The 27,481-nt window shown below is 36.0% G+C and overlaps 1 protein-coding gene across 8 annotated transcripts in view; it reads right to left on the reverse strand.

The window, feature by feature from the left end:
- Positions 1-27,481, reverse strand: part of SUGCT (succinyl-CoA:glutarate-CoA transferase) — a 732,345-nt gene that overhangs the window by 365,790 nt on the left and 339,074 nt on the right. Inside the window, exon 12 of one of the 8 annotated variants that reach the window (XM_063708515.1) lies at positions 2,058-2,643. The exons of the other annotated variants lie outside the window; for them this stretch is intronic. Within the exon in view, the coding sequence (XP_063564585.1) occupies positions 2,415-2,643 (229 nt within the window). The 3' untranslated portion in view covers positions 2,058-2,414. Of the gene's footprint in view, positions 1-2,057; positions 2,644-27,481 lie in introns of those variants that run through there. 8 annotated transcript variants of the gene reach the window in all.

Consider the following 27,481-nt stretch of genomic DNA (forward strand, 5'->3'; position numbering starts at 1 on the left):
GCAGTTTGTGTGTGTGTGTGTTTTGTTTTGTTCTGTTGTTTGTTTTTGTTTTTTGTTTTTTGTTTTGTTTTTTGAGACAGAGTCTCGCTCTGTCACCAGGCTGGAGTGCAGTGGTGTGATCTTGGCTCACTGCAACCTCGACCTCCTGGGTTCAAATGATTCTCCTGCCTCAACCTCCTGAGCAGCTGGGACTACAGGCATGCACCACCACATCCAGCTAATTTTTGTATTTTTAGTAGAGACGGGATTTCACCATATTGTCCAGGATGGTCTCTATCTCTTGACCTCAGGTGATCCTCCTGCCTCGGCCTCCCAAAGTGCTGGGATTAAAGGCGTGAGCCACCATGCCTGGCCCAAAATAGCAGTTTTAAGGAAGCTCAGTGAACTTAAAGAAAATACAGAGAAACAAATATCAGAGAAATGTAACAGAGAAATTAAAATAATTTTTAAAAATCCCAAATCCTGGAGCTCAAAATGAAGTGAACCCCACCCCCCAAAAAAAAAAAAAACTGCAATAGAGAACATTAAAAAAAGAATTAACCAAGTAGAAGAAACATCTGTGAATTCAAAGTCAGATTATTTGAAAATATACGGGCAGTGGAGAAAAAGAAAAAAAAATGAAGAATGCTTAATGGAGGTATGAGACCACATTAAAATAGCAGTTGTTGGCATTCAAGAGAGTGGAGAAAGGTAAAGGGGTACAACCACATTTAAAGAAATAACAGCAGGAAACCTCCCAAGCCTGGAGAAAGATATAAATATTTGTTCATGGAAAAATCAAAGATCTCCAAACAGATTTCATCAAAATCAGGCTAACCAAATATATATTATAATCAAACTGTCAAATATCAAAACCATAGAGAGGATACTGAAAGCAACAAGAGAAAAGAAGCAATTAACATATAAGCAACTTTCAATACACCTGGCAGAAGATTTCTCAACAGAAACATTTACAGGTCAGGAGAGAGTGAGATGATATATTTAACACATTGAAGGAAAATAACCGTCAACCAGGAATACTGTACCCAGCATGTTATCCTTCAGAAATAAAGGAGAAATAAAGACTTTTCTAGACACATAAAAGCTAAGGAAATCCGTCCTGCTTTAACAGAAATGCTAAAGATCGTTCTTCAAGCTGAAAGAAAAGGACATGAGTGAGTAATATGAAAAATCTGAAGTATAAAACTCACTGATAAAAGTAAGTACACAATCAAATTCAGAATATACTCATATGGTAATGATGGTGTGTAAATTACTTATATCTTTAGAATGAAGGTTAAAAGATGAAACTATTAAAAACAGTAACAACTATGATAATTCGTTAAAGAATATGGAATGTAATGTGATGAATGTTGTGACATCAAAAATTCAACATGTGGAGAAGAGGGAGTGAAGTGAAAATGTAGAGTTTTTTGTTGTTGCAATCAAAAATTGTTATTAACTACAATAATGTGCTATAACTATTGTTACGTGCTATAACTATTACAAAAATCATAAGTTCTTGTAAACTTCATGGTATTCACAAAGAAAAAATACACAAAAAGTAAAAAACAAGAAATTAAAACATACTACTAGAAAAAAATTCAAATAACCACAAAGGAAGACAGCAAGAGAGAAAGAAAAGAAAAAGTATCTACAAAACAACTACAAAACAATGACTGAAATGGCAGTATTAACTCCATACCTATCTGTAAGTACATCGAATTTGTTGGATTAAATTCTTCAAAAAAAAAAAAAAGAGCAGAGTAGTTGAATGAATTAAAAATAAATAAATAAATAAAAGTAAAAGGAAAGAAAAACCAGTTGGTTTTCTTTTCTTTCTCTTGTAGTATGCTGACTACAAGAGACTCCCTTCATCTTTAAGGATACCCACAAACTAAAAGTGAAGGAATCGAAAAATATATTGCACACAACTGAAAACCAAAAGAAAGCAAGAGTTCCTAGACTCAGAAAAAATAGGCTTTAATGCAAAAATTGTAAAGACAATAGAGAAGGACCTTATATAATAATAATGGAGTCACTTCAGCAAGAGGACATAACAATTGTAAATACATATGTACCCAAATCAGAACACCTAAATACATAAAGTAAATATGAATAGTTCTAAAAGGAGAGATTAACGGCAATACAATAGTAGTAAAAGACTTTAATATGACATTTTAAAAAAATAAACATATCATCTAGACAGAAAATCAACAAGGAAACATTAGACTTAATAATGATCTAGGCCAAATGGAAATATATATATGTAGAACATTCCATCCAACACATTCTTCTCTACTACATGTAAAATATTCTCCAGGACAGATCATATATTAGCCTACAAAACAAGTCTTAAAAAATTTAAGATTCAGCCAGGCATGGTGGCTCACGCCTGTAATCCCAGCACTTTGGGAGGCTGAGGCAGGTGGATCTCATGTGGTCAGGAGTTCAAGACCAGCCTGGCCAACATGGTGAAATCCCTTCTCTACTAAAAATACAAAAAAAAAAAAACAAAAAAACAGCTGGGTGTGGTGGCACATGCCTGTAATCCCGGCTACCTGGAAGGCTGTGGTAGAAGAATCACTTGAACCCGGGTGGTGGAGATTGCAGTGAGCCGAGATCGTGCCATTGCACTCCAGCCTGGGCAACAACAGCGAAACTCTGTGTCAAAAAAAAAAGAAAAGATTGAAATCATATGAACTATCTTTTCTGACCAAAATAGTATAAAAATAGATATCAGTAATAGCAGAAACTTTAGAAAATTCACAAACGAAAATAAAACAACATGCTCCTGAACATGCTCCTTAACAAGAGTTAAGAGCAGCCTGGGAAACACAGTGAGACCCTATTTCTACAGAAAAAAAAGTTAGCCAGGTGTGGTAGAATTTGTAGAATTTGCTTATAGTACAAGGAGGCTGGGGCAGGAGGAGCGCTTTAGCCCAGGAGTTTGAGGTTATAGTAAGCTGTGATTATACCACAGCATTCTAGCCTGGACAACAGTGCAAGACTTCACTTCAATTGAAAAAAAAAAAAAGGAAGGAAGAAAAATGAAAGAAAAATTATAAAATTTCTTGACGTGAATATAAATGGATACACAACATACCAAAACCTATGAAACACAGCAAAAGCAGTACTAAGAGGGAAGTTTATAGCAGTAAGTGTCTACATCAAAAAGTAAAAAGATTAACAATAAACAATCTAATCATGCACCTCATGGAACTAAAAAAGCAAAAACAGACCAACCCCAAAATTATAAATCAATGGAAATATTAAAAATCAGAGCAGAAACAAATGAATAGGAACTACAAAAAATAAAAATAAAAAAGCAACAAAACAAAGAATTGGCTTTTGAAAAGATAAACTCAACAAATCATTGAGGGGTCCAAGTTCTTTAAAGAAGAAGACTCAAATAAATAAAATCCAAAAACATTTAAAAAGACATTGCAACTGACATCACAAAATACAAATGATCATGAGAGATTATTACGAATAATCATGTGCCAGCATATTGGATAACCTAGAAGAAACAGATACATTCCTAAATATACTCAACCTACCATAATTGAATTATAATGAAACAATATCAGTAATAAAAAGTCTGCCATCAAAGAAGAGCCTAGGACCTGATGGTTTCACAGCTGAATTCTACAAAACGGTTAAAGAACAAACACCAATTATTCTCAAACTCTTCCAAAAACTGAAGAGGAAAGAATACTTTCAAACTCATTTTACAAGGCCAGCATTACTCTGATACCAATACCAGACAAAAACACAAAAATAAAAGAAAATTACAGGCCAATATCCCTGATGACCATAGATGCAAAAGTCCTCAACAAAATACTAGCAAATGGAGTTCAACAGCATATTAAAACGATTATCCCAGGGATACAAAGATGGTTCAACCTAATGTATGTCAATAAACCTGATACATCACACTAACAGAATAATCATTTCACTTGATGCAGAAAAAGCATTTGACTAAATTTGACAAAACTCAACATCCCTTCATGATAAAAACCCTCCACAAATTAGGTACACATGAGACCAGGCACAGTGGCTCATGCCTGTAATTCTGGCACTTTGGGAGGCCAAGGCAGGAGGATCCCTTGAGCTTAGGAGTTTGAGGCTAGCCTGGCAAAATCCATTCTCTACAAAAAATACAAAAATTAGCTAGGCATGGTGCTGCCTGTAGGTCCAGCTACTTGGGAGGCTGAGGTGAGAGCATCACTTGAGCTTGGGAAGCTGAGGCTACAATGAGCCATGATCATGCCACTACATTCCAGCCTGGGTGAAAGAGCAAGACCGTGTCTCCAAAAAGAAAAAAAAAAGAATGTATATAGATATACATATACCTATATTATCTAGATATATAGACAGACACATATATTTGAAAAAAAAATAAAATTCCATTGTTTTCTACATTCCTTCAAAGTCATTGTCTGATGTATATTAAAAATATTACTAATAATAGGAAATTCACAGGCAGTCAGGTTACTGGAAGTCTTCAAACAAACACAGGAAGTGTGCTACAATACACATGAGCTTTGAATAGATTTGGGTTAGAGTCACAAGCCCAATTATCAATAGGATCTTCATTAAAATCTTAACTAATTAAGATTAACTTTTTAAAAATGAACCGTTTATTAAGCATTTAGTAAGTGCAAGGCTCTGTGCTAAGCTACTAGTACATATTATTTCACTTAATTCTTCCAGCATCCTGTGGGGTAAGTATTAATACCATCATTATGTTCACTTTAAAGATAAGCAAATCAAGGTTTAGAAAATTTAAATTACCTTTTAAATTCACGTAAACATTATGCACCAAGCAGAAATTCTATCTTGGGTCCAATGCTCATGTGTTAATCACCACTTTCTACTGCTTGACTTCTGGTGGTGAAGTTCATGAAAGTAGACCACACAAAGCTCTGTAAGTGATGTGGTGCTAAAGACCAATCCCACAGAGGGCTTAAAAAGGCAGTAGGTTTTTAAAATACAGTATCTTAGTGCTACATTAACTGAAGCCTTTTATGTACCAGGCACCATAAGAAATACTATTTCTAGTCCTCCTATGACATGAGTTTTATGATCTTCATGATTTAGGAAACTGAGGCTTAGAGAAGTAGATAGGGCAATGTCTGGATCTGAAGGCTCAAATCTCTTAGCTGGAGGAGATCTTGAATTGGTATTTCTCTAGGTTCATTCAGTAGGGTAGACTCATTAGATATTAATAAAAATGCAAACAAACTCTAAGATATAGGACCACCCTTAGGCCACTGGCAATTGAGCTACTGTCTGCCCCCAAGGCCACTTGGGAGCACTGGGAGTGTTGCCTGGGCTCTACCCATTCCTGACTTCTTTCCAACTAACCACTGATCAACCCAATGGTTCCAAAATGTCTCATAATATTGGCAACGATTTGATGAACTGATTCTTTCAAGAATGCTGTGAGAAAAGACAAATGCTTCCTATTTGGAATATGAAAAATTGAAGGACTAAGATACTCACATTCAAGTCTTTACATTCCAGGCCCATAGCCCATCTCACTACACACTGCTGCCTTATATAGAAGATAATCAATAAATCAATAAATAAAATTCATTGAGAAGATAAGTCTGACATTTAATCTTAATCTACTTTTGTGACCATGGGCAAGTTGCTTAATTTCTCTGAGCTCCAATTTTCTCATTTGTTCTAAGGAAATTATAGTAGTTGTAAATTGCTTAGCACACTGCATAGTAACAGTAAATATCATTTACTTATCAGTGATTTCCTAAGGGTAGACAGAGAAAGAAGCAGAGCCTCTCAGTCAGAAACTAGACACATTTTCAGCTGTATTAGATTTTGCCCAATTGCACTTTAAAGTAATTGATGCCATTCACTACTTCCACCATGCTCAATATTCTCACCAACTTTTGCTATTGTCCGATAGAGGGAGCATGGTATATCTCATGGTTATTTATAGTTCCCACAGTTGGAGAAATTAAGCATCTTTTCATGGGACTAAGGGTCATCAGATGTTGAGGGTTGTCCTGTTTTTTTCTTTTTTTTTTCTTTTTTTTTTTCAGTGAAACTGTCTTCTTATGGACTTATAGGAATTTTGTACTAGTCTAGAAATAAATCCTTTATCAGTTACACAAATTACAAATTTCTTCTCCTGGACTATAGCTTCTCTTTTAATTACCTTTTTCATATAGGAGCTACTTTAATTCCACAAATTATTACTCTTGTCCTTCAAGGTTTTTGCTTTTGTGTTGGTTTAAAAAATAGTGCCTATCTCATAAGCTTATTATGATAAGTTAAATGAATTAACACTTTGAAAGTATTCAGAACAGTGCACAGTACAAGTAAGTCCTATATAAGTGTTAAATAAACAAAACTACACTAACATTTGTGGGGAGGCAAACTGTTGGCAGGGAAGCGGAAGACACTAGAGAAGAAGTTTTTAGGAACAAAAACTTGGTACAGGGGTGCATTCCATACATGCATTACCTATACGAAATGTCCTTTTGGACAAATCTGAGTAAATCCAAATCAAACCAACATGGCTCTGTAAGATCCAGCCTCGAGTCTACAATTCAGTAACTATAAACAGGCCTGTGACACTTCTGTAACCCACAGAGAAACAGCTGGAATTTGTTGGTCGGCATTTCTACCGTAAACAGAATCACAGATTTAATATTTCCTGTAATTTCCTCAGATCTTATTTCCTCTTAGGAATTATCTCTACATATTACTGATAAATTATGGTTAAAGTTATCTTTTCTCCCCCTAGCATTTATGAGCTCTCCATTGTCTGCATGTCAATTTGCAGGCCACACAAAAGATGGAGTAAGAGTCCAACAAGGAATCTAGGCACTGCTTTCAATCTCAAGATGGCTCAGTACACTCCATATAACTTGCTTTTAAAAACAACACTTATGTAGGTTGATGTATTAAGATTCACAGTTATTATGAACACAGTAACAATTCTCGTCCATACTAATCATTCACAGTTCAGACGTAAACTGTTTTTGTAAAGATTCTGAATAAAATGTGGATCACATATTACAATGGTTTGGCCTGACCAGAATTGCTATGACCGTCCACACAACCTAAGCTGTGTCAATGGAAACATAATATAGGAAAGTTACCCACATTACCGATGTCTGGTCACACCTCACACCAGAGGCTGCTTATACTAAAAAATAAGTGTTTTTAATTAGGACCTCTTTGTGAAGAACTACTGGTAAAGTAATACCAAATTATTAAAGAAAAAATATTTAAATATCGACAGGGAGAAAAGAAGAAATAAAATCAACTATAACCTTACCACATAGAAATAATTTTGGTTTATGCATAATTTTAGCATTTTTGTATAAATGTGGATGTTTACTTTTTATTCTTTTCTCCATACCATGACTCTGTAACAAATGCATATTTATAAAATTAAAAAATGATCATAATGTTTTGTAACCATTTTAAACTTACCAGTCATATGTTCTGGTCCAGAAATAGTTACCTACTATGGCTGAAGAATATTCACTATAAGGGTCTATCATAAGTTACTTGAGCTAACCTGTGATATTTACATTTTATTTTCTTAAAATTTCTGAGTACTTCTTCAATAAACATCATTGCAGATAAAGCTCTATACATGATCTTATTTCACTACAATCCATTCTTGGAAAGGGAAATCTTTTAAATATGTATCATTTTAAAACATTTTAATATTTATTCACGGAACAAGTTTCATTGAATTCCTAGTAAATACAAGGCATTGTGTAGGGTTACAGCAGTGAACAAAATAGACAAAAGTCCTCATCTCCAAGATTGCCAAAAAGAGAGATAAATGAATAAAATCTGTATTATCTGTGGAACTGCTATGGAAAAAAGTTAAGCAGAAAAATAAAGCCCTTTGTGAAGAGTTGCACTTTTTAACAGGGTAACTTAAGGTCTCAATGAGAAGAGTAAGTGTCAAATGCATTATATAAGCAGTTTCTCTCACCAAAACTCAGTATTATAATTTTTATCATTGATTTGATTATTTTCCAAGTGTTAAAGGGAAAAAGGGGGCATCTCGCTGATTACTAATGCTTACAGTTATTTACACATCTTATTTTACAAAATCCCTGGTTATATCTTTTTGATGATTTTCTATTGGGTTATTATTTTCTTATAAATGTGTAGATGATTTTTATATTAAATGTTAGACCAGCTTTGTATTTACCTTAAGTTTTTATTGATGGTGGTTTTTAATGTGCAGAACTTCTAGAATACTTCTGGCTCTCAAGGACATAGGTAATGATAAAATTAGAATATCCCACAATTTCTCATTTGCTTTATTCTACATCATATACATAATAATCTCATAATAAATATCTTAATCCTACCACATATAGGAAATATTATATATATATAATAAATATATCTTTTCTTGAGGTAGGGTCTCACTCTGTCACCTAGGCTGCAGTGCAATTGTGCAATCATAGCTCACTGCAGCCTGAAACACCTGGGATCAAGTGATCCTCAGGGCTCAGCCTCTCGAACAGGTGGGACTACAGGTGCACGCCACCATGCCTAGTTAATTTTTATATTTTTTGTAAAGACAGAGTTTTGTCATGTTGCCTAGGCTGGTCTCGAACTCCTTCCTGGCTTCAAGCAATCCTCCTGGCTTCAAGCAATCCTCCCACCTCAACCTCCCAAAGTGCTGGTATTACAGGCATGGGCCACTGCACCAGACTTGATTTTTTAAAAAATGTTGATTATGCTGCCCCCATGTTTAATGGTCATATTATATCTATGTGTCTACATGAAGTATATGCTCATTGCATATTCTGTTCTTGCTCTTTGACTCTTATTTAGCCATTCTTGAGTGTGTGTCTCTGGGTGTATGTATGTGTGTATAAATTAAACACACCACCAATCTATAGATCACTATCTCTCCGGGCACTTTTGTGGTCTGAAGCTTATTCTCCAATACTTTACTCAGTTATATGAACAGTAGTAACAAAAAATAAAATTAAACAATTGGGAAAAAAATCAACCAGAAAATTAAAAGACGTGTACACTAAAAATTATACAACATTAATGTAGAATATTAAAGAAGATACAGAAATACACCCTATGTTCATGGATTAGAAGAAATAATATCAATAAAATGAGTATTTTATCCAAAGTAATCTACAGATTTAATATAAACCCTATCAAAATGTCAACGGCATTCTTTACAGAAATAGAAAAAGAAATCCAAGTATTTATATGGAACTATGAAAGACTATAGCCAAAGCAATCTTGAGCAGGAAAAGCAAAACTGGAGGCATCTCACTTCCCAATTTCAAAATAGATCATAAAACTACAAAAAATCAAAACAATGTGGTAATGGCATAAAAATAGACACATAAATCAATGGAACAGAATAGAGAGTCTAGAAATAAATCCATGCATCTACAGTGAAGTGATCATCACAGGGAAGCCATGAACATAGAATAGGGAAGAGATAATCTCTTCAAAAAATGGTGGTGAGAAGACTATATATCCACAGGCAGAAGAAAGAAATTTGACCTGTATCTGACACTGTATACAAAAATCAACTCACAATGGATTAAAGACTAAAACATAAGACATAAAACCATATAACTAATAGAAGAAGATGGGGGGAAAGTTTCTTAATATTGGCCTGAGAAACAATTTTTTAGATTATGGCCATAAAAGCACTAGCAACAAAAGCAAAAATAGACAAATGAGATTACATCAAACTAAAAAGTCTCTGTACAGCAAAGAAAATAATCAATTGAGTGAAGAGATGATGTACAGAATGAGAGAAAATATTTACAAACCATATATTTAAGGGATAATCTTCTAAAATATATAAGGAACTAATACATCTCCACAGCAAATATAAATAAATAACCCAATGTAAAAACAAGCAAAGGACTTAAATAGGCATTTCATAAAAGAAGACGTACAAACAACCAACAGGTATATAAAAAGGTGCTCAACTTCGCTATGTCAGGGAAATATTAATCATAGTCACAGGGAGATATCACCTCAAATCTGTTATAATGACTGCTATCAGAAAAAAATAACAAGTGTGGCAGGGACATAGAGAAAAGGGAACTCTTCTCACTGTTGGTGGGAATGTAAATTGGTACAGCCATTTTGACAAACAGGGAAGCTCTCAAAAATTAGAAATAGAACTACTTTGTAATTCAGCCATCTCACTTCTAGGTATACAGTCATACATCACTTAATACAGAAATGCATTGCTAAGTAATTCATCAAATAAGAACACGTACATGGAGTGTACTTACACAAACCTAGATGGAACAGCCTACCACACACCTAGGCTATAAGCTATAGTCTATTGCTGCTAGGCTACAAACCTGTACAGCATGTTATTGTATGAATATTGTGTGTCTAAACATATCTAAACAAAGAAAAGGAACAATGAAAATTCATTATTATAATCTTATGGGACCGCTATGCTACATTCAGACTGTCATTGATTGAAACACTGTTATGTGGTACACGATTATATACCCAAAAGATATGAACCGGTATCTCAAAGAGATATCTTCACTCTCATGTTCATTTCAGCATGCTTAACAAAATCCAAGATATGAAAACAACCTAAGCAATTGTCCACCAGTGGATAAATGGATAAAGAAAATAAGGTGGACAAACATATATATGTGTGTGTGTATATATAGGTACACATACACACACACAGTGGACTATCATTCAGTCATAAAAAATAAAGAAATTCTGTCATTTGCTGAAACATAGATGAACCCAGAGGACAATATATAAAGTTAAATAAGTCAGACACAGAAAGACAAATACTATATGACCTCATATATATGTGGAATTCCATATATATATCGAATCGATTTGATTTGACATTATATGGTATATTAACATGGATTAGATTAATATTAGATTTGATTATGGGAGAGGGATATGTTGCTCAAGGGGTACAAAGTTTCTGTTATAAGGACAAATACGTTCTGGAGATAGAGTAAACAACGTGACTGCAGTTAACGATACTTTATTCTGTACTTGAAATTTGCCAAAAGCTTAGATCTTCAGTTACTACACACACAAAAACAGTGCTAACCAGCTGCAGTGAAAAATGTGTATATTAGCTTGATTGTGGTGATTACTTCAAAATGCATATGTATATCAAATCACAACACTGCACCCGTTAAATATATACAATATTTATTTGTTAAATACACCTTTAAAAAACCCAGCAATACATCTTTAAATAGGCGAGCCAGGATTTGTCTCCATCATGACCTTACAGTATCTTAAGTCTTTAAGCCTTAGTTTCATCATCAATAAAAGCACATAATGATGATTCCTACCTCGTGCAAGTTTCGTGAAGGTTAAATAAAGTATATGTGATGTAAATTAAAGTCTTATTTTTGTGCCTGGCACAGGTAGTAAGTACTAGATAGAAATTAGGAGGCCAGACGTGGTGGCTCATGCCCATAATTCCAGTGCTTTGGGAGGCTGAGGAGGGAAGATCACTTGAGGCCAGGAGTTCAAGACAAAGCTAGGCAACAAAGCAAGACCCTGTCTCTGGAAAAAAAATTTTAAAAATTAGCCAGGCATGGTGGCGTATGCCTGTAATGCCTGTAGTCCCAATGACTCAGGAGGCTTAGGCAGGAGGATCCCTTGAGCCCAAGAGTTTGAGGCTGCAGTGAGCTATGACTGCACCTCTGCCCTCCAGCCTGGGCAACACAGCAAGAACCTCTCTCCTAAAGGTGGGGGAAAAAAAGCCCAAACAATAATTTGTTGGGGATGCTGTTGTCAGACTTCTTGCCCTAAAATCTATTTGTTCTCTATTGACATACTGGAAAGATTAATAATCAAGCTAAAGTCACTTCAACTGCACATTCAGACTCTAAGCAACATATCAAACATAATCTAAATTCAAGTATATGGTAATGGAAAGCAACACGCCAGAATATACAAGCCTACAATTTCTCTTTGATTTTTCTGTTTCGAAACCCTATTTTTAATATGTCCCCACTGAATTTAATTTAAACTTATTAAAATAAATTTTCAAGTGAAGCATAAAAATTTACTATTTTACATTTACCCATTTTCTCATTTGCTGCCTTCCATGCATAAATTAGTCTTAGGAATGGGAACATTATTTTCTTACTGTACATAATACACCAACATGAAAATGGTATACAGAAGAGAGGCATAGGATAGAAAATGTTATTTTTTATTCCAAAAGATTCCAAAGGTAGAATAAATTTTGCCGACAATGTCATTCCACCCAAGGAACCCTGAAGAGAGGTAATCCAACCCGCTTTTGCATGTATACAGTCCAGGAAGTGCTCTTCCAGGAAATACTACTACATTCAGAAGGAAGTCACTTTTGGAAATCTCTAAATAAGACTCCAACTCCCCGGTCTTGCTGCTCTCTGTCCACCCTCCCTAACTCCACCCAGACTAGTCTTGTTTCCCTTAAATTACTCATTTCCTTTAAATGACTCCTAAAGATGATATCTCTATTTACAGAACTATCACTCAAATAATTCAAATATTTTATAAATATGAATGTATAATATAATAAAATCCAATAAAATTGGCCTTGAGGATGTTATCTTTCCTATACATATAGCATTATTATGAGAAACGTGGAAGTAATTTATCTCAAATACTGTTTCTCTATATTAATTGAAGAATAAACACATTAAAGCTAAGATGAGTGCTCTCATTTGCAAAAACTAGTTTAAGTGTTGTTTGTGATATTAAAAACCGACATTTGGCTGGGCGCAGTGGCTCACACCTGTCCCAGGAGGACTCCAAGTACAGGGACTACTGACGAGGCTGAGGCAGGAGAATCGCTTGAACCTGACAGGCAGAGGTTGCAGTAGGCAAGATTGTGCCATTGCACTCCAGCCTTGGCAACAGAGTGAGACTGTCTCAAAAAAAAAAAAAAAAAAAAAAAGAATGAGAACTATAAATCTTTTCATTCAGTTTGATTGAATCATTCCATTTGTACAGTAATATTCAATATAATAATATTCTCATGACAATAAAATTCTAATAACAATACAAATTTTAAATGCCCTAAATGCCAAAAAAAATATCAAAATCCCTTAGTATACTATGAAATATTTATACAACAGGGTAGTATATGAGCCAATTGAAGTAAAAAATACAACCAATGTACACAAAATACTTGATACCATATACACAAAGAACGTTAAGCAAATGCAAAAAAAGAACTCACAATTGTTATGTGCATATGATTACATCTAACTATGCATATAAATTAAGAGAACTCCAAAAACAATTTGTAAAGAAATTTTTTCCCTCATCATCATATTTTTTTTTCCTCAACAGTTTCCAAATCTTTTTAAAAAAATGGCAGATGATTAAAGCAGTCTCATGGCTTAATAGAGAGTATGTGGTGCTCCACTAACTGTAAGCACTGTGGGGCAGGAAACAGCCTCACTTGTTCCCTGTTCCACATAGCCTTGACACAGAGCCTGACATTTGACAGCTGATATTGTTATAGCATATACTATGTGTCAGGCACTGTTTTAAGTACTTTACATAGACATAGACATAGACACTGACATATACATAGACATAGACATTTAATCCCTATAACATAAGTACTACTATCATCCCCATTTTATATATGAGGGGCCTGAAGCATAGAGACATTTAAATGATTTACCAACATGACAGAGTTAGCAAGAGCCAGGATTAGAACTGAGACAGTACGAGCCCCAGAATCCATGCTCTTACCACCCCATCCCACCCCCCTGCTATACCACCTCAGTAAAAGAGGAGGTGAGCAATAAAGGGTGGATGAATTTTAGGATGGATGGATGAATGAAACAATCAATTGATGGATTGATAGATAATTTGATAGACTTATTTATAGATCAATTATTTGGGTTCGCTCTCTCTGAACATGGGAAAGGAAACTGACTTAGTAGTGAGCACCTCTCTGCTCTGACACTGTTAGGTGCTTTCACATATTTCTTACTGAATCATAGTAACAATCCTGTAATATGCCTCATATTGCCTCGTTTTGAAGATGTGGAAACTGGATTTTGTAAATTTGATGTTAATTCTTGGAAAAATCCTGGGATTTGAAATGATGCTTCACAGAGTTCAAGCTCAATACATACTCATTGAATGAAAGATTGTAAAGTACTCTTTTGAAGTTTAGAAAAGGAAATAGTAAGAATTAGTCACCAATATGGTTTCCTTAAAGCAAATAATGCCAAGCCAATCTCATTTTCTATTTTGCTTGGTTTTAAACAGGTATATGAGGGACATACTATGGACAAAGTATTCCTGGATTTCACCGAAGGTACTAACAAGGTCATTCAAAATATCTTCGTGAATAAGACGGAGAAATGCAGTTTGCATAATGACACAAATGAGTGAATTTGAAGGCAGTCAAATAATACAACCAGAGCTTTCAGTTTCAACCTCAGGTAGTGAAGATGGTGTCTATTGCTGAACCCAAACAAGGACTTGGATGATGTCATGTTGGTCAGATTCGTGAAAAACAAGAAGCTAGCGGAGACAGCAATCATGTTGGTTTAAACAAAGATGATTTTATTTTAAACAGAGTGAATAAAAAATGTACTTTACAATGAAGGCACAGGAGAAATAAGGTTTAGGAACTGCTAAGGTTTTGTTTAAAAGGTGATTTAGTAGTGGGCACCCAATGCAAGTCAACGTGGCACATAGCTTCCAAAAAGAGTGAAAACTTAGACTTCATTAAGTGAACTCTGTTACTCAAGACAAGTTAACTACCATCACACTATGCTGCTGCCCTGGCAGACCCCTACAATATGCAGTACTTATCAAGTGCTTGCCATGTGCTAGGCCCTCTACTGTATTCACACATTTAATTCTCTCGACAATTTTAAAGGTAGGAATTACTATTACAAGCTCATTATCCCCAATTTATAGATGAAAAAAATCTGAGACACAGAAGTCACATAACTAATGTCTTAATAGGACAGGGCAAGTATTGAAAGCTGAGCAGTTTGATTCAAGCTTCAATGCTACCATGATTGCATTTAGCCTTTCTTGTCTTCTGACACTCAGAGCTGTAGAGGCTACAGATGCCCCATCCCACATCCCTTGACCAACCTGAGCTGGTCTGGATTGTCTATTGTTTACTGGAAGTATAAACAGTTCCATGCTGCTGACAGCTTTCCTTTCCAAATGCCTGCACCTCTTCTTTGCATGTGGCTTTTCCCAAAACTATGCGAGTGTGCTGGATGGCACCTCCAGGGGAAACCATCAAACACTGGAGGATAGTAGTTGGGGGATAAATGCCCTAACATCCACACCCTCTGGTTACATGATTCCAAAGTATGTACACACAGTTTTTAGACTGTTCCCAACATGACTGAGCCCCAGCTACCCAAAATGGCAAACTGTTTATCTGCCTCACTTCCCTGCCCCTCTGCCCCCCACACTCAATACCATTTCTTGGAATCCTCTCCCTAAAAAATTAATGGTACCCAAGACCCCAGATTTGTTTTGCTTCTAGGCAAACCCTAACATACTACTCTATGCTGTTTCTGAATCTTCTCAAATCTTCTATTAACTGTGTCATTTAGTAATTAAGTAAACTACTTTAAATAATTTATATTTTTCAGCATAACATGGGTATCCCTGACATTAATTAAACATTCTTTGATTGTTTTATGTTACCAGCTAAACTACAGCTTGACATAGGGAAAGGGGGAGAAGCGGGCATGATTTTCCTCCAGGTGGCCTACCAAACATAATAGTAGCTGAGAGAGAGAGAGAGAGAAGGGGAAATGGTAAAAGAATGGGGGAGAAATATGAGACAGAAATTTTACATTTAATCACTATAACTCAAGTAAAAGTTAGGTTTTTACCCACCCTGTCAGCCACCCAAGGACTCTTACTTACCTGATCGGCCACCCTTGGACTCCATGCACCAAATTATAAAACTAGACCATTTGCAATAATATCTCTGAGTGAGTTCCTAAATTAATTTCTTTTTGGATATGCCCCAAGGGGGTTATTTGCATTCAAACATGTAACTCAAACTGAGCTGGCAAATTAGAAAACAATTACTTGTCCCTGGTTAAATCATGCCACCATTTTTTTTTTTTTTTTCTGCTCCTCCTAGTGCATTTGTGGATCACAGCCACACTCTTCTAACTTTAAGAGGACTTTTGGGAGGGGGTCAAAAGTACTATCAAAAACTCAGTCCCTGCTGCTAACCGATAGAAGGAACATTTCAGACTCAGAAACACCTTAGGCTTAGAAACATGGAGTGGGAAAAATAAAGGCTACTTAAGAGAGTATACTAAATGCAATCTTAACTTTTAACTTTAATGCACTGAAAAATAATATTTCAATCAAATATCACATCCAACTACTATTGCTATTGGGATAAAGTGATATATTTAGTAAAAATGACGTAACCAACTATCAGAAAATGATTGACATTTCTCAAATGTACAGCTTTTGCATGTGCATGTTGCTTTAAGATGCTTCATATGATTACTGTTAAAATAAGTATGTAAGATTTATTGAACAATAGAGTAAACAACCACAAAAAGCATGCATAAATTGTTAGTGGATTCGGCTACTTATGGCAGAAGTCATTGGTGGACTGTGTTTCATCAGAACATTCACTCTCCCACTGAAAAATGAAACATTTTGTAATACACAAACAAGAAACACGGTTCTTTTCCCTCTTGCTGAGTTTATACTTTCCTTCCCATAGAAAAATCAAAGAAAGAAAAATATACAACTTTCTCAATGCATTTGTAAGGAAGAAAACTACAACTGAAAAGAAGTCAATTGTATAACACATTATTATAAGAATTTAGTCATTTCTCCTGAGTAGCATAAAGCTAGAAAATACTCAAAGATACGTGTGACATTGATATTCACGCAAAGTGAAAGTCAAGAACATGAATTAATAACAGAAGGCATTTCCATAAATTAATAACAGAAGGCATTCCTTACCTATATTTTGACCTCCATGTTCTGTGCCATTATGGGCTCTCAACGACAAAAGGCTACAAATAAAACTGCTGATAGTGCTCATCAGCTATGTCAGATCCCTGAGGTTTTTATTATTATTATTATTATTGGCATTATGTGATTTGCTCTCTTAAAAATGGATGTATATTCCAAAGCTATTTGTTAGCTTCATCAATTCATTGATTACTGAGATGTTCACATTAAAAACGTGGAAAACAGCGGGAAATATAAAGATGTGAAACAATTACCTATAATTCTATGGAGAGACAACCACGGTTAATATTAGCTTTACTTCCTTCTTTGGTGCTATTCCTTTATGCCGTTGCTAGCATAGTTTATAATTATGCCTTTAAATTAGTCTGATGTAATAAGCATTTCCCATGCAGTAAAAAAAATCTGTGGCAAATTTAATTTTTAGTGAATACAGAATATTCCAAAGTAAGCTTTTATTTGTTTCTCTAATGCCAGATGTGTATGTGCTTTGCACTATTTCATGATTGTGAACAACTCTGCAATTGTGTACTTATCATTGTCTTTATCCTGATTCCTCTAAAGACATTTACGTAGGACTCCAAGAATGAATATTTCAAAATAGAATTATCGAGTCACTAAGAATGACCCTTTAAGGCTCTATATGCCTATTGAACAGTTGCTTTTTGCACAGCAGGGAATGAACCTGTATGTCTTACTATGCCTTACGCTACACTAATTATTATTCATTTTTATAAGCATGTGAATGATTAAAAAGAGAAAAACATGTTTCAGCCATTTTATTTGGTTATATTTAATTTCTAGTAAGACAATACTTTTCATACATGAATTTGACCTTATGTTTTCAGTTTTTGTGAAGTATTTCAAGTTAATACATTGAGGTTGTTATAATTGTTTACTGACCTATTTTAATAGTCTCTTTGTAAAATAACTACTATTATCTGCAGTTATTCTTGGAAATATATTTCCCACCTTATATTTTCAATTTATTTATGTTGCTTTAACATTAGAATTGTTCTATCATATAGCAGGGATTGTTATCTCCAGTACTTAAAAAACAATTTCATGTATACTTGAAGTTAAACTTTAGAATTTGTTAAATTCTGAAGATAATCCTCTTGAAATGGTGTTTTGAATTTTGTGAAAGTTAATATGAGAAAATTTTACATCTTCACTATAATATTTAGTCTTCCTAGCCAAGAAAGTTGTATAGGTTTTTTGTATGTAAGCCCCATACACATCTTGTTACTGTTATCCCTAGATATGTTGTATTTCATTGCTGCTGTTAACCATGCATATAATCTCTTCTTCATTACATTTTGGATTATATAGGCAAGTACATTGATTTCATATTTGGTCAGATGCTTAACTCTATAACTTATATAGAGTTTAAAATTTTTATTTTAAATATTATTATTTTAATTTTATATTTAGTATTTTAGTACTTTTTTTAGTCTAAGAAATGTAACCATTTAAGTAAACAACCTGTGCTTGTTAGTGTGCATTCAGAGACCCATTTTATCCTCTATTTTAGATGACAGAATGTTAAATTATATACAATTATGTTTTTCACAATTTCTCTCACTTTCTCATAATTCCAAATTTCTGTGTTTTAGAATATATTGGTATATTTTGATGTGTTTAAAAAGTAAGTTGAAACCAACAATTACTCCTATTTTTCAAATACATTATCTATCAATGGCCACCAAAAAGGGCCAATCCTGGAGCCACAAAGATCCAGGCCAGCATTTTGATGTTCCTTTTTTGTTTCCGTTCATTAAATTGAACAGAGTACTGAGACTTAAATAAACTCAGACATTCCAATGTCTGGATTTTTTCTCTTTCCAAAGTTAGCAAATGAGAAAAGAAAAACAATTCACAATAGAGGAAAGAAAAATCATTTAAAAAGGAAAATGTAAATTTATAAATTTAGAGATTTAAGTTGTGTACATATGATTCTGTGTATGTGTGACAGAGAGAGAAAGACAGAGAGAGAGAGAGAGAGACTGTTCACTTAGTTTCTTTTCCTAGCCAGGAATATTGTAAACATAATATGTGTAGTTAGAGAAAAGGAGAATAAGCAATTATTCCGTGAGTGCTATGGAAAAGACATTGATAATCAGAAGATAGCAATCTGAGCCTCATCAATAAGCTGTGTGAACTGGGGAAAACATGATAAACTAGAACTAAGGTAGGTACCGTCAGCCAATGGAAGCAGTGAGCAACATGCCAAAACTACTGCAGATTGTCCAGGTGAGGATGGCCAGAAGCAGCTGGTCAACAGGGAATGATCCAGAACGCTAAACAGCTGGTGGAAATCAGGACTCAGCAGGGATGTCATCTGTCAGCACTGGGAGAGAGGTGGTGTCGGCCCTTACTAGAAACATCAGTTGATGCAAGATCAAAGACTCAAGGAAAGTCCATGCTGGAGAGCCAAAGCTAAGAGGAGATAAGAATAGAACCCAAGTGGGCAAAGTACAGAGCAGAACTCAGTCTGACCCAAAGGCAAGCAGGAAATTGGGCAGGACAGGGATGAGTCAGGGAGTCCGAGGAGCAAACCAGATTTGACTGAGTCAAACTCCAGATTCTCCATCCATTTCCAAAGTCAAGAGCGAAATAAGGTCAGCCAGAAAAGTCTGGAGAGCTGTACCTTCCCCCTCCCAAAAAAGAAGGCCTTTAGCATTGACTTGTGGAGTCTTCCACCATGTTTCAAGGGATCTTTGGCCCGTGATACTATTAATTCTAAGTTCTCACATTTAGGAAGGGGTTAAATTTGATGATATCCAAACTTCTATCCAGTTCCCCAAGTGTTTAGGACTCTAACATTCTATAAATCTAAAAATACACATTGAGTTCCAAAGGAGAAACGAGGGTATTAAATGTCTTATCCAGGGAAATAGAGTTTACTGGACTCCCTCCCGTCACCATCATCCCCTCCGTATACAAACATATAAATATCCCACAACCACCACCTAATTCTTCCTCCTAAAAGGTAGTGTGGAATGGTTTATAGCCCTCTTGGAAAAAAAAAACTGAGATGACATTCCTTTCCATCCTGACTCACTTTTAAGTCTTTAGACATCATTTGATTCTCAGTCACAAAGAATTCTCCTAACAGGGTGGAAAAAGCCTTGGTCACGAGGAGATTGCCTGGAGTTGCAGTGGTTCCCTTTGCATTCTCTAAGCCAAAGGGATGCTTTCCAGAGCTGTGTTTCTTTCTTTCTTTTACCCTCCAGGCTGATTTTATAGTAACAAAACACAGCCACTTAAATCTATCTCCAAATAACCAACATTCAGAAAATGTACCACATAAAATATAGACATTTTACAAGGGACCATCTATTAGCTGATAATGGCAGCACTGCCAAGGAATGCATAAGAAAACAAATGTGACCCTCACCAAACACCAGATCCATTTATCCAAATTAGCCCCTCTACAGTGAATGCCATGATATGATTCAAAGAATTATGAGGGGTTGGGAGGAGGTTACAATAAACTAAATATGTAGGTTGAGGATACATATAAAGCTTATGAAATGCAGCCTCATAAGACATTAATAGAAGTCAGAAAAAAAAGTTGGCAGAAGCGATTTTAAAATGTGATCATATGGAAAAAAGAATATTAAACCAACTCAAAAAGTTTCAGAGGGTGAAAACAATAAGTTTCTCTATGTATATTAAAAACATGTAGATATGGGAGAGTGGATGGTTGCCAGGTTGAGGGAAAGGTGGAATTCATCGGATTTAAAAGACACTTCATAACCTCTCAGCCCTTGGCAAGTGTGTCAGGAAGGGGATCTTCATCTCTGGGGCTCCTAACTGCTCTCAGCTTCTCATTTTGTCCCTCTTCACTTACCTTAGGCAGCCAGTGTTTGGAAGATTCCTCTGTTTTCTCCACATTAAAATCTAAACTGAGGCAAAGATCTGGGAAAATGTATTTACACTAAGGAATCAGAGTTCAAGCTTTAACCCTCCCTGCGCTGTTTGAAACTTAAGAGTATACAGACTTTTAACCCACCCCACTCCCCCACAAAATCTTTAACTGTAAAACCTCTGAAATCAGCAAACTATGTGTAAGGAAGAATTATCTTTCATGGAATAAAGTTTCCTTCCATGCCTTCTAAACTGTATTACATAGGTAACCACTGATAAAAATCCTCCCTGTTCTCTAAGAAAACTTGTGCTCAATAAAGCCTTCATGCAAATAAGTGAAATCCAATTAAGACTGTAATACATAATACCCATTTATTGTTTAATTTTAAAACAGTTCAAAGTGTGAAAAGCAGAGTAGGGGCAGAAAGATGGGGTAGGCCAAAAAAGGAAGGAGGGAGGAATAAAATTGAGGATTTAGGAAAGGGGGAAAGGCCAAGGAAGGTGACACAGATGTTAGAAATTAAACATGAGAAAATAAAAAATAAGGAAATTACAGATATTACTTAACTGAAAAGTCAACAGTTTTCAGGAAGGCTACAGATACCAAATAAAACAGTGAAAAACGTACACATAAAAATGGCACAGGAGAAGTCATGGGTGTATTTTACTAAAGTGCTTAAAGATATGGGCTGAAGCTTTTCGTGGAGGCTATTAACACAGGGTAGCAATTAAGGAACACGCAAAAAGTGTTTCATTCTTTATGAAAGTACAGACACAAGTGCAAGAAATAACTCAAGTGGAGTGTTCACAAATTCTAAGTTCATTACCCACAACGCAGAACAAGTGTCTCTTGAAAGGGAATAGAATAGGGGCTATTAAGGTACTCTTTTAGTTAAAAAAAAAAAAAAAGAAAGAAAATGAGTACCATTAATAGTCTTAATTAGGAAATTAGTACAAAGTAAAATGTATTCCTAAGTCCTATGAGCTATTTTTATTTTTTCAAAAAGTTGAACAAATTATTTATCCACCTACAAAAAGGCCATGGAGGCTAATGAAAATGTCATGCTTTGCTTTTGGTAGAAGTAAATTACTACTATAATACTAGTTACATCATCCTTCTTAGGATGTCTGATTGGCAGTTAAAAATAACTTTGTAAACACAAATTGTGAAAGTTGAGTCTTATAAGAATTACAGTTTGGCAGAAAAAAAATCTTAGAAATGAGGTTCATGAATTTAAAACTAATATAGAACTTGCTAAAGCAAACAATTGGGGAAGTAAAGTTTATGATTTTCCAGGATTAAGATCTTCCTCAGATAGGTCTCAAAAATAGAATGAATAAGACCTAGTATTTGCTAGCACAACAGAGTAGCTACAGTAAAATATAATTTCATTGTACATTTTTAAATAACTAAAAGAGTATAACTAGATTGTTGAGACACAAAGGATAAATGTGTGGGCTGATGGATACCCCCATTATAATGATGTGATTATTACACATTGCATGCCTGTATCAAAATATCTCATGCTACCCATAAATTTATAGACGTACACTAGGTACTCCAAAAATTAAAACTTTTTTAAAAAAGATTTTCCTCAAATAGGCTGAGTACTGCTGCACGCTCAAACTGTGCTGGCTGTTTTCACGCTTTTTTTTTTTTTTTTTCTTAGAGTCTTGCTCTGTCGCTAGGCTGGAGTGCAGTGGCACGATCTTGGCTCACTGCAACCTCCGCCTCCCAGGTTCAAGCGATTCCCCTGCCTCAGTCTCCCAAGTTGCTGGGACTACAGGCGTGCACCACCATGCCCAGCTAGTTTTTTGTATTTTAGTAGAGGTGGGGTTTCACCATGTTAGTCAGCATGGTCTCGATCTCCTGACTTCGTGATCCACCTGCCTCTGTCTCCCAAAGTGCTGGGATTACAGGCGTAAGCCACCATGCCTGGCCCGTCTGTTCTGGTTTTTAATCCTCTTTGTGATGTAGGTATTTTTACATGTATGATATATGAGAACCTGAAGCTCAAGGCTGATCACTGAAAGACTAGGATCTCAAATTCAGATCTTCTTATATTGTATGACCACGATACAGGTTCTCTAGTTCATTCAAAGTCCTCACTTCCAGCTACCACTGCTCTTTTCTGTTTTGTAGAACCTGACATCGTGGATCCTTGCTTTTTCCCTTTGGTCAGTTCTGCCATACTTGGATACCTTGCCCATCATTGCTTCACATGTTCACTAACTGAGAGAACATTTACTGAGTGCCAAATAGGCGCTAGAAATAAAAATCCAAAAGATATATTCTCTGCCGTAAGAAATTCACTGTCTTGTCAAGGAGGAAGAGAAGTAAATGACTGATGACAGTTGAGTGGGGTAGATGCTGTGATGCAGCGGCACAGGAGGGGCCCCTTGGAACAGACTAGCGAGGCCAAAAAAGCTCCTAAAACTTGTGCTTATTTTAAAGGACTGATAGCGGGTAGTGAGATGAAGAAGCTCCATCATTTGAGTGTCAAGTAATGAGCATATGGGGAAACATGGAGGACTGAAAGATTAGGCCACATTAAAAGTAGTAGCACTGGGCTGTGCGTGACCCAGGCAAGGCTGACAAGGTGGGAGGTGCATGTGCTCAGGTAAAATGGTTTGAACTTTATCCTTCAAGCTATAGAAGCCAGGCATAGTGACTCAGCGCTATAATCCCAGCACTTCGGGAGGTTGGAGCAGGAGAATTATCTGAGGCCAGGAGTTCAAGAACAGCCAAAGCAACATAAGGAAACCCCACTCCCCCACCCACCAACCATCTTTTTTAAAAAAATTATATTTTAAATTAAGCAGGCATGGTGGCTTGCACCTGTAGTCTTAGCTACTTGGGAGACTGAAGCAGGAGGATTACGTGAGCCTAGGAATTCAAGGCTAAAGTGAACTATGATCACACTATCGCACGCTAGCCTGGGTGACAGAGTGAGACCTTGTCTCAAAAAAAAAGTATTTATTTCTTTTTTTGAAAAGTGTAGAGAGCCCCAGAAAGACCTAGCCAGGGCAGTGAAATGGTCATATTGGCTTAATAGTGCCAAGATGTCAGTTTTTTACATTGACATTCAGTATAGGGACCTTTGAAGTTACAATTGCTCCATCAAGAGCCAAGAAATGTTCCAGGTCCAATTCTCCAGTATTTTGTATAAATCTATTCAAAATAATTTGATATCAAATTTTAAAAATGATCAACTTAGAGGAATGTAACTAATAAACTTTTTTTTTTTCTTTTTGAGACAGAGTCTTGCTCTGTCACCTAGGCTGGAGTGTGGTGGCATGATCTCGGCTCACTGCAACCTCCACCTCCCGGGTTCAAGCAATTCTCCTTCCTCGGCTTCTCGAGTAGCTGGGATTACAGGCGTGTGCCACCACACCCAGCTAATTTTTGTATTTTTAGTAGAGACAGGGTTTCACCATGTTGGCCAGGCTGGTCTCGAACTCCTGACCTCAGGTGATCTGCCTGCGTCAGCCTCCCAGAGCACTAGGATTACAGGCGTGAACCACTGTATCCGGCCAGCCACCGCACCCAGCCTAAATGCTTGATTCATTTCAACAAATACTTGTTTGGCACCTCTGTTAAAAGGCCCTGATATAGGACATTTAACTCCACAATGCAGTAAACTCTGAAAATAAGTAAATAGACAATTAAAAATCAAAAACTTAAGAAAAAACCAAATCATTCAAAACCAAAACTATTTATTTTACTAAAGGAATTGCCACAGTATTTTAAAAGGCGAACTTATCTAATGCTGTTAGTTTTATTTATGATGACATAATGTAAACAACTTTTTACAAATGCCTTCACTAGGACTACATTGACATATACTTGCTTTACATATGTAACATTTTTCCAAAAGCAGTTTGAAAATTGTCATCTGCATCTCTCCAAACTACAGATAATCCTTAACTTATGAAGGTATTATGTCCCAATAAAACTATCATTAAATTGTAAATATCATAAGTCAACAATGCATTTAATACACCTAACCTACCAAACTGACTGAGAGCTGCAGCTCACTACTGCCGCACAACATCACAACAGAGTATTTTGCTGCGTATATGGCTACCCTGGAAAAAGATCCAAATTCACAGGATGGTTTCTTTCCCAAAGTAGCTGGGACTATAGGCACATGCCACCAGGGCCAGTTAAATTTTTAATTTTAATTTTTGTAGCAACATAGGGTCTTGCTATGTTGTCCAGGCTCACAGTACAGTTTCTAATGAATGTGTACCACTTTACCACATGGTAAATTTAAAAAATTGTAAGTTGGGGACCATCTGTACTTTTTTTCTGCTGCCATGATTTTATTTTCATGCTACAAAAGTACATTCACATCAATATTTCCTTCTTTGAACTTTTTTCTTTACCTGCCTAATTCTGTTTGTCCCTCAAGATTTATCTTAGATGGCACCATCTCCAGGAAGCCTTCCCTGATTTCCCAGATTAAAGGAGTTGCTCCTTCTCTGAGCTCCCCAATCCACTGTGCATATGATTACCCAGGTAATTCCCACACTCTACTTAAATCAGTGCTTTCTGTGTTTATTTTCCTAATTAGACCATGAACTCCTTAAAAGCCCAGGCTTCATCTTTCAGCTCTGTATCTGCAGGACAAGGGTACACAGTCAATGGCCAATAAATGTTGGTGAAGAGAGGAAGAGAGAGGGAATAAAATAAACTTTATGTCTATTTTCTCCATCAATTCTCTTCTCCTTCATCCTCATTTCATGTCTTCCTATTATTTCTCCCCAAACACTAATACATCATCTTTAGCCCTCTCTTCCTAGTTTCAATTCACAACTTGCAATATCTCTCTTGGGGTCCTAACTATTGCAAAAATGCTGATCTGGTGTGCGAGTAGCACAGGTTTAAGAGTTTGTTGCTCCTTAGCACTGCAAAGAAGGGGATTGTTTTATCTGGCGCTGGATTAGTCTCCATTATATCTCCTCTTCTGTTTTAGCTAGGGATTTTTAACATGATTGAGTTTTACCTAGTTTTCAATGTTAGCAGCTGGGTAAACATACTTTCTGCAACACCCTGGATAAAATGGCAAACTCCAGGGGAAAGTCTTCTACCTTTAGATTAATAAAAAAGACTTGCTCACAGCCCTGGTTGGGGAATAGTAACACCTGAGAGCATTTGAGGGGAATCATGTGTGCTGGCTGTGGAAAACGCAGCTGATGACCAAAACAGGCAGCTGCCGTCCTGAGTGAGGCTGATCGCCCTCAGAGAGTAGCTTCAAACTGTACTTAGCAAGAATAACAGAGAACTGAGGTAAGTGACTGACAACTCTGGTAGGTACTTCCAAAAAAGCCTGGACTTTTCATAGGAGAATCACCTGATTCTAAAAAATATAAATGAAGGCTTACAAGGGACAGGGAGGGGAGTACTCAAAAATCGCTCAAGGAAAATACTTTGGAAGGAAGATTTTGAAACACAATAGGAAATTCACGTGTATATTTACAAGAGCCAACTTTGTAAAAATCCATAAATGCTTCTGTTTTCACTGTCTTCAAATTGGGTGTAAAGGATGAGAAACCTTTTTAAAATAAACACAGTGAGTTCATCATTCCTAGAGTTTGTTTTTAAAGTTATCTGCTGTGCAAATTCACTCTCATGAATCCCTCCACATTTTCACGTTTTAAAGATTTTCTAAAATAAAAATATCAGGCAAGGAAAGTGTCTATAAGTATTAAAGGAAAGTGCTTGCGATGTAAGGTTTAACAGAAGACAACAGGCAAAAACACGATAGACTCACATGGTAAAGTCGATTATTTGTGAGTGGCTACTGTTACTAAAAATATGTTTTTACTATGGAAATGGCTGGCAAACCACATTTTAAAAATTGGAGCATGTATATCAACATGTTGAAAAAGTACAATAAATGAGTAACAGGCACAGCCTATAACTGCAATACTCTTGCAAGAGAAAAAAATTTTTTAAGTGGTTATTATGAAAAATATGGAAAACTAACTTCTTAGGCTCACCGAAACAAATGTGTTAAGTAATACTTCAAAAACAACCACTACCAAAAAGAAGTATGTCTTCTAGAAAGTCTGCAATGGTTACCAAATGAAAATTCAGGAGGGCAGGAATTCTTGACTGTATTTTACTGCTATATCCCAAGTGCTCAGAACAGTTCATGGCACATAGTAGGTGTTCGACAAATGCTTGTTGAATATGTGAGAGACTGAATAGATGGAAGAGAAGCATAGACCACTTCAACCTGGCCCTCTGGTCTCCCTAGGTGAGAAACGGGGTCTTCCTGACTCCACGTTGCTGAAATGCTTTGACCTCTTCTCTACTAGGTAGAGCACTCCCTCCCTTGACGCTCTCTCTTCAAGTCAGAGAGAAAAAAGTTGCAATAAGCAAATCCATTTTATGGCCAGAAAAAAAAATATCCTTTATTTCGCAAGTTTAAGAAACTACTTTGTCATAAAGGCTTTCATGATTTCACGACATGATCTGCCTGCCATGGGCTCCCACGCTCTCTGAACCAACCTGACACCCCTTTTCTCTTGCTCCCTCAGATCCAAGCACACTGTCCTCTGACTTACTCCATAAACTCTGCCTGGAATTCATCTCCCAGATGCCTGCCAGCCTCCC

This window comes from Gorilla gorilla, chromosome 6 (assembly GCF_029281585.2).
Source record: "Gorilla gorilla gorilla isolate KB3781 chromosome 6, NHGRI_mGorGor1-v2.1_pri, whole genome shotgun sequence".
NCBI classification, from domain to species: Eukaryota; Metazoa; Chordata; class Mammalia; order Primates; family Hominidae; genus Gorilla; species Gorilla gorilla.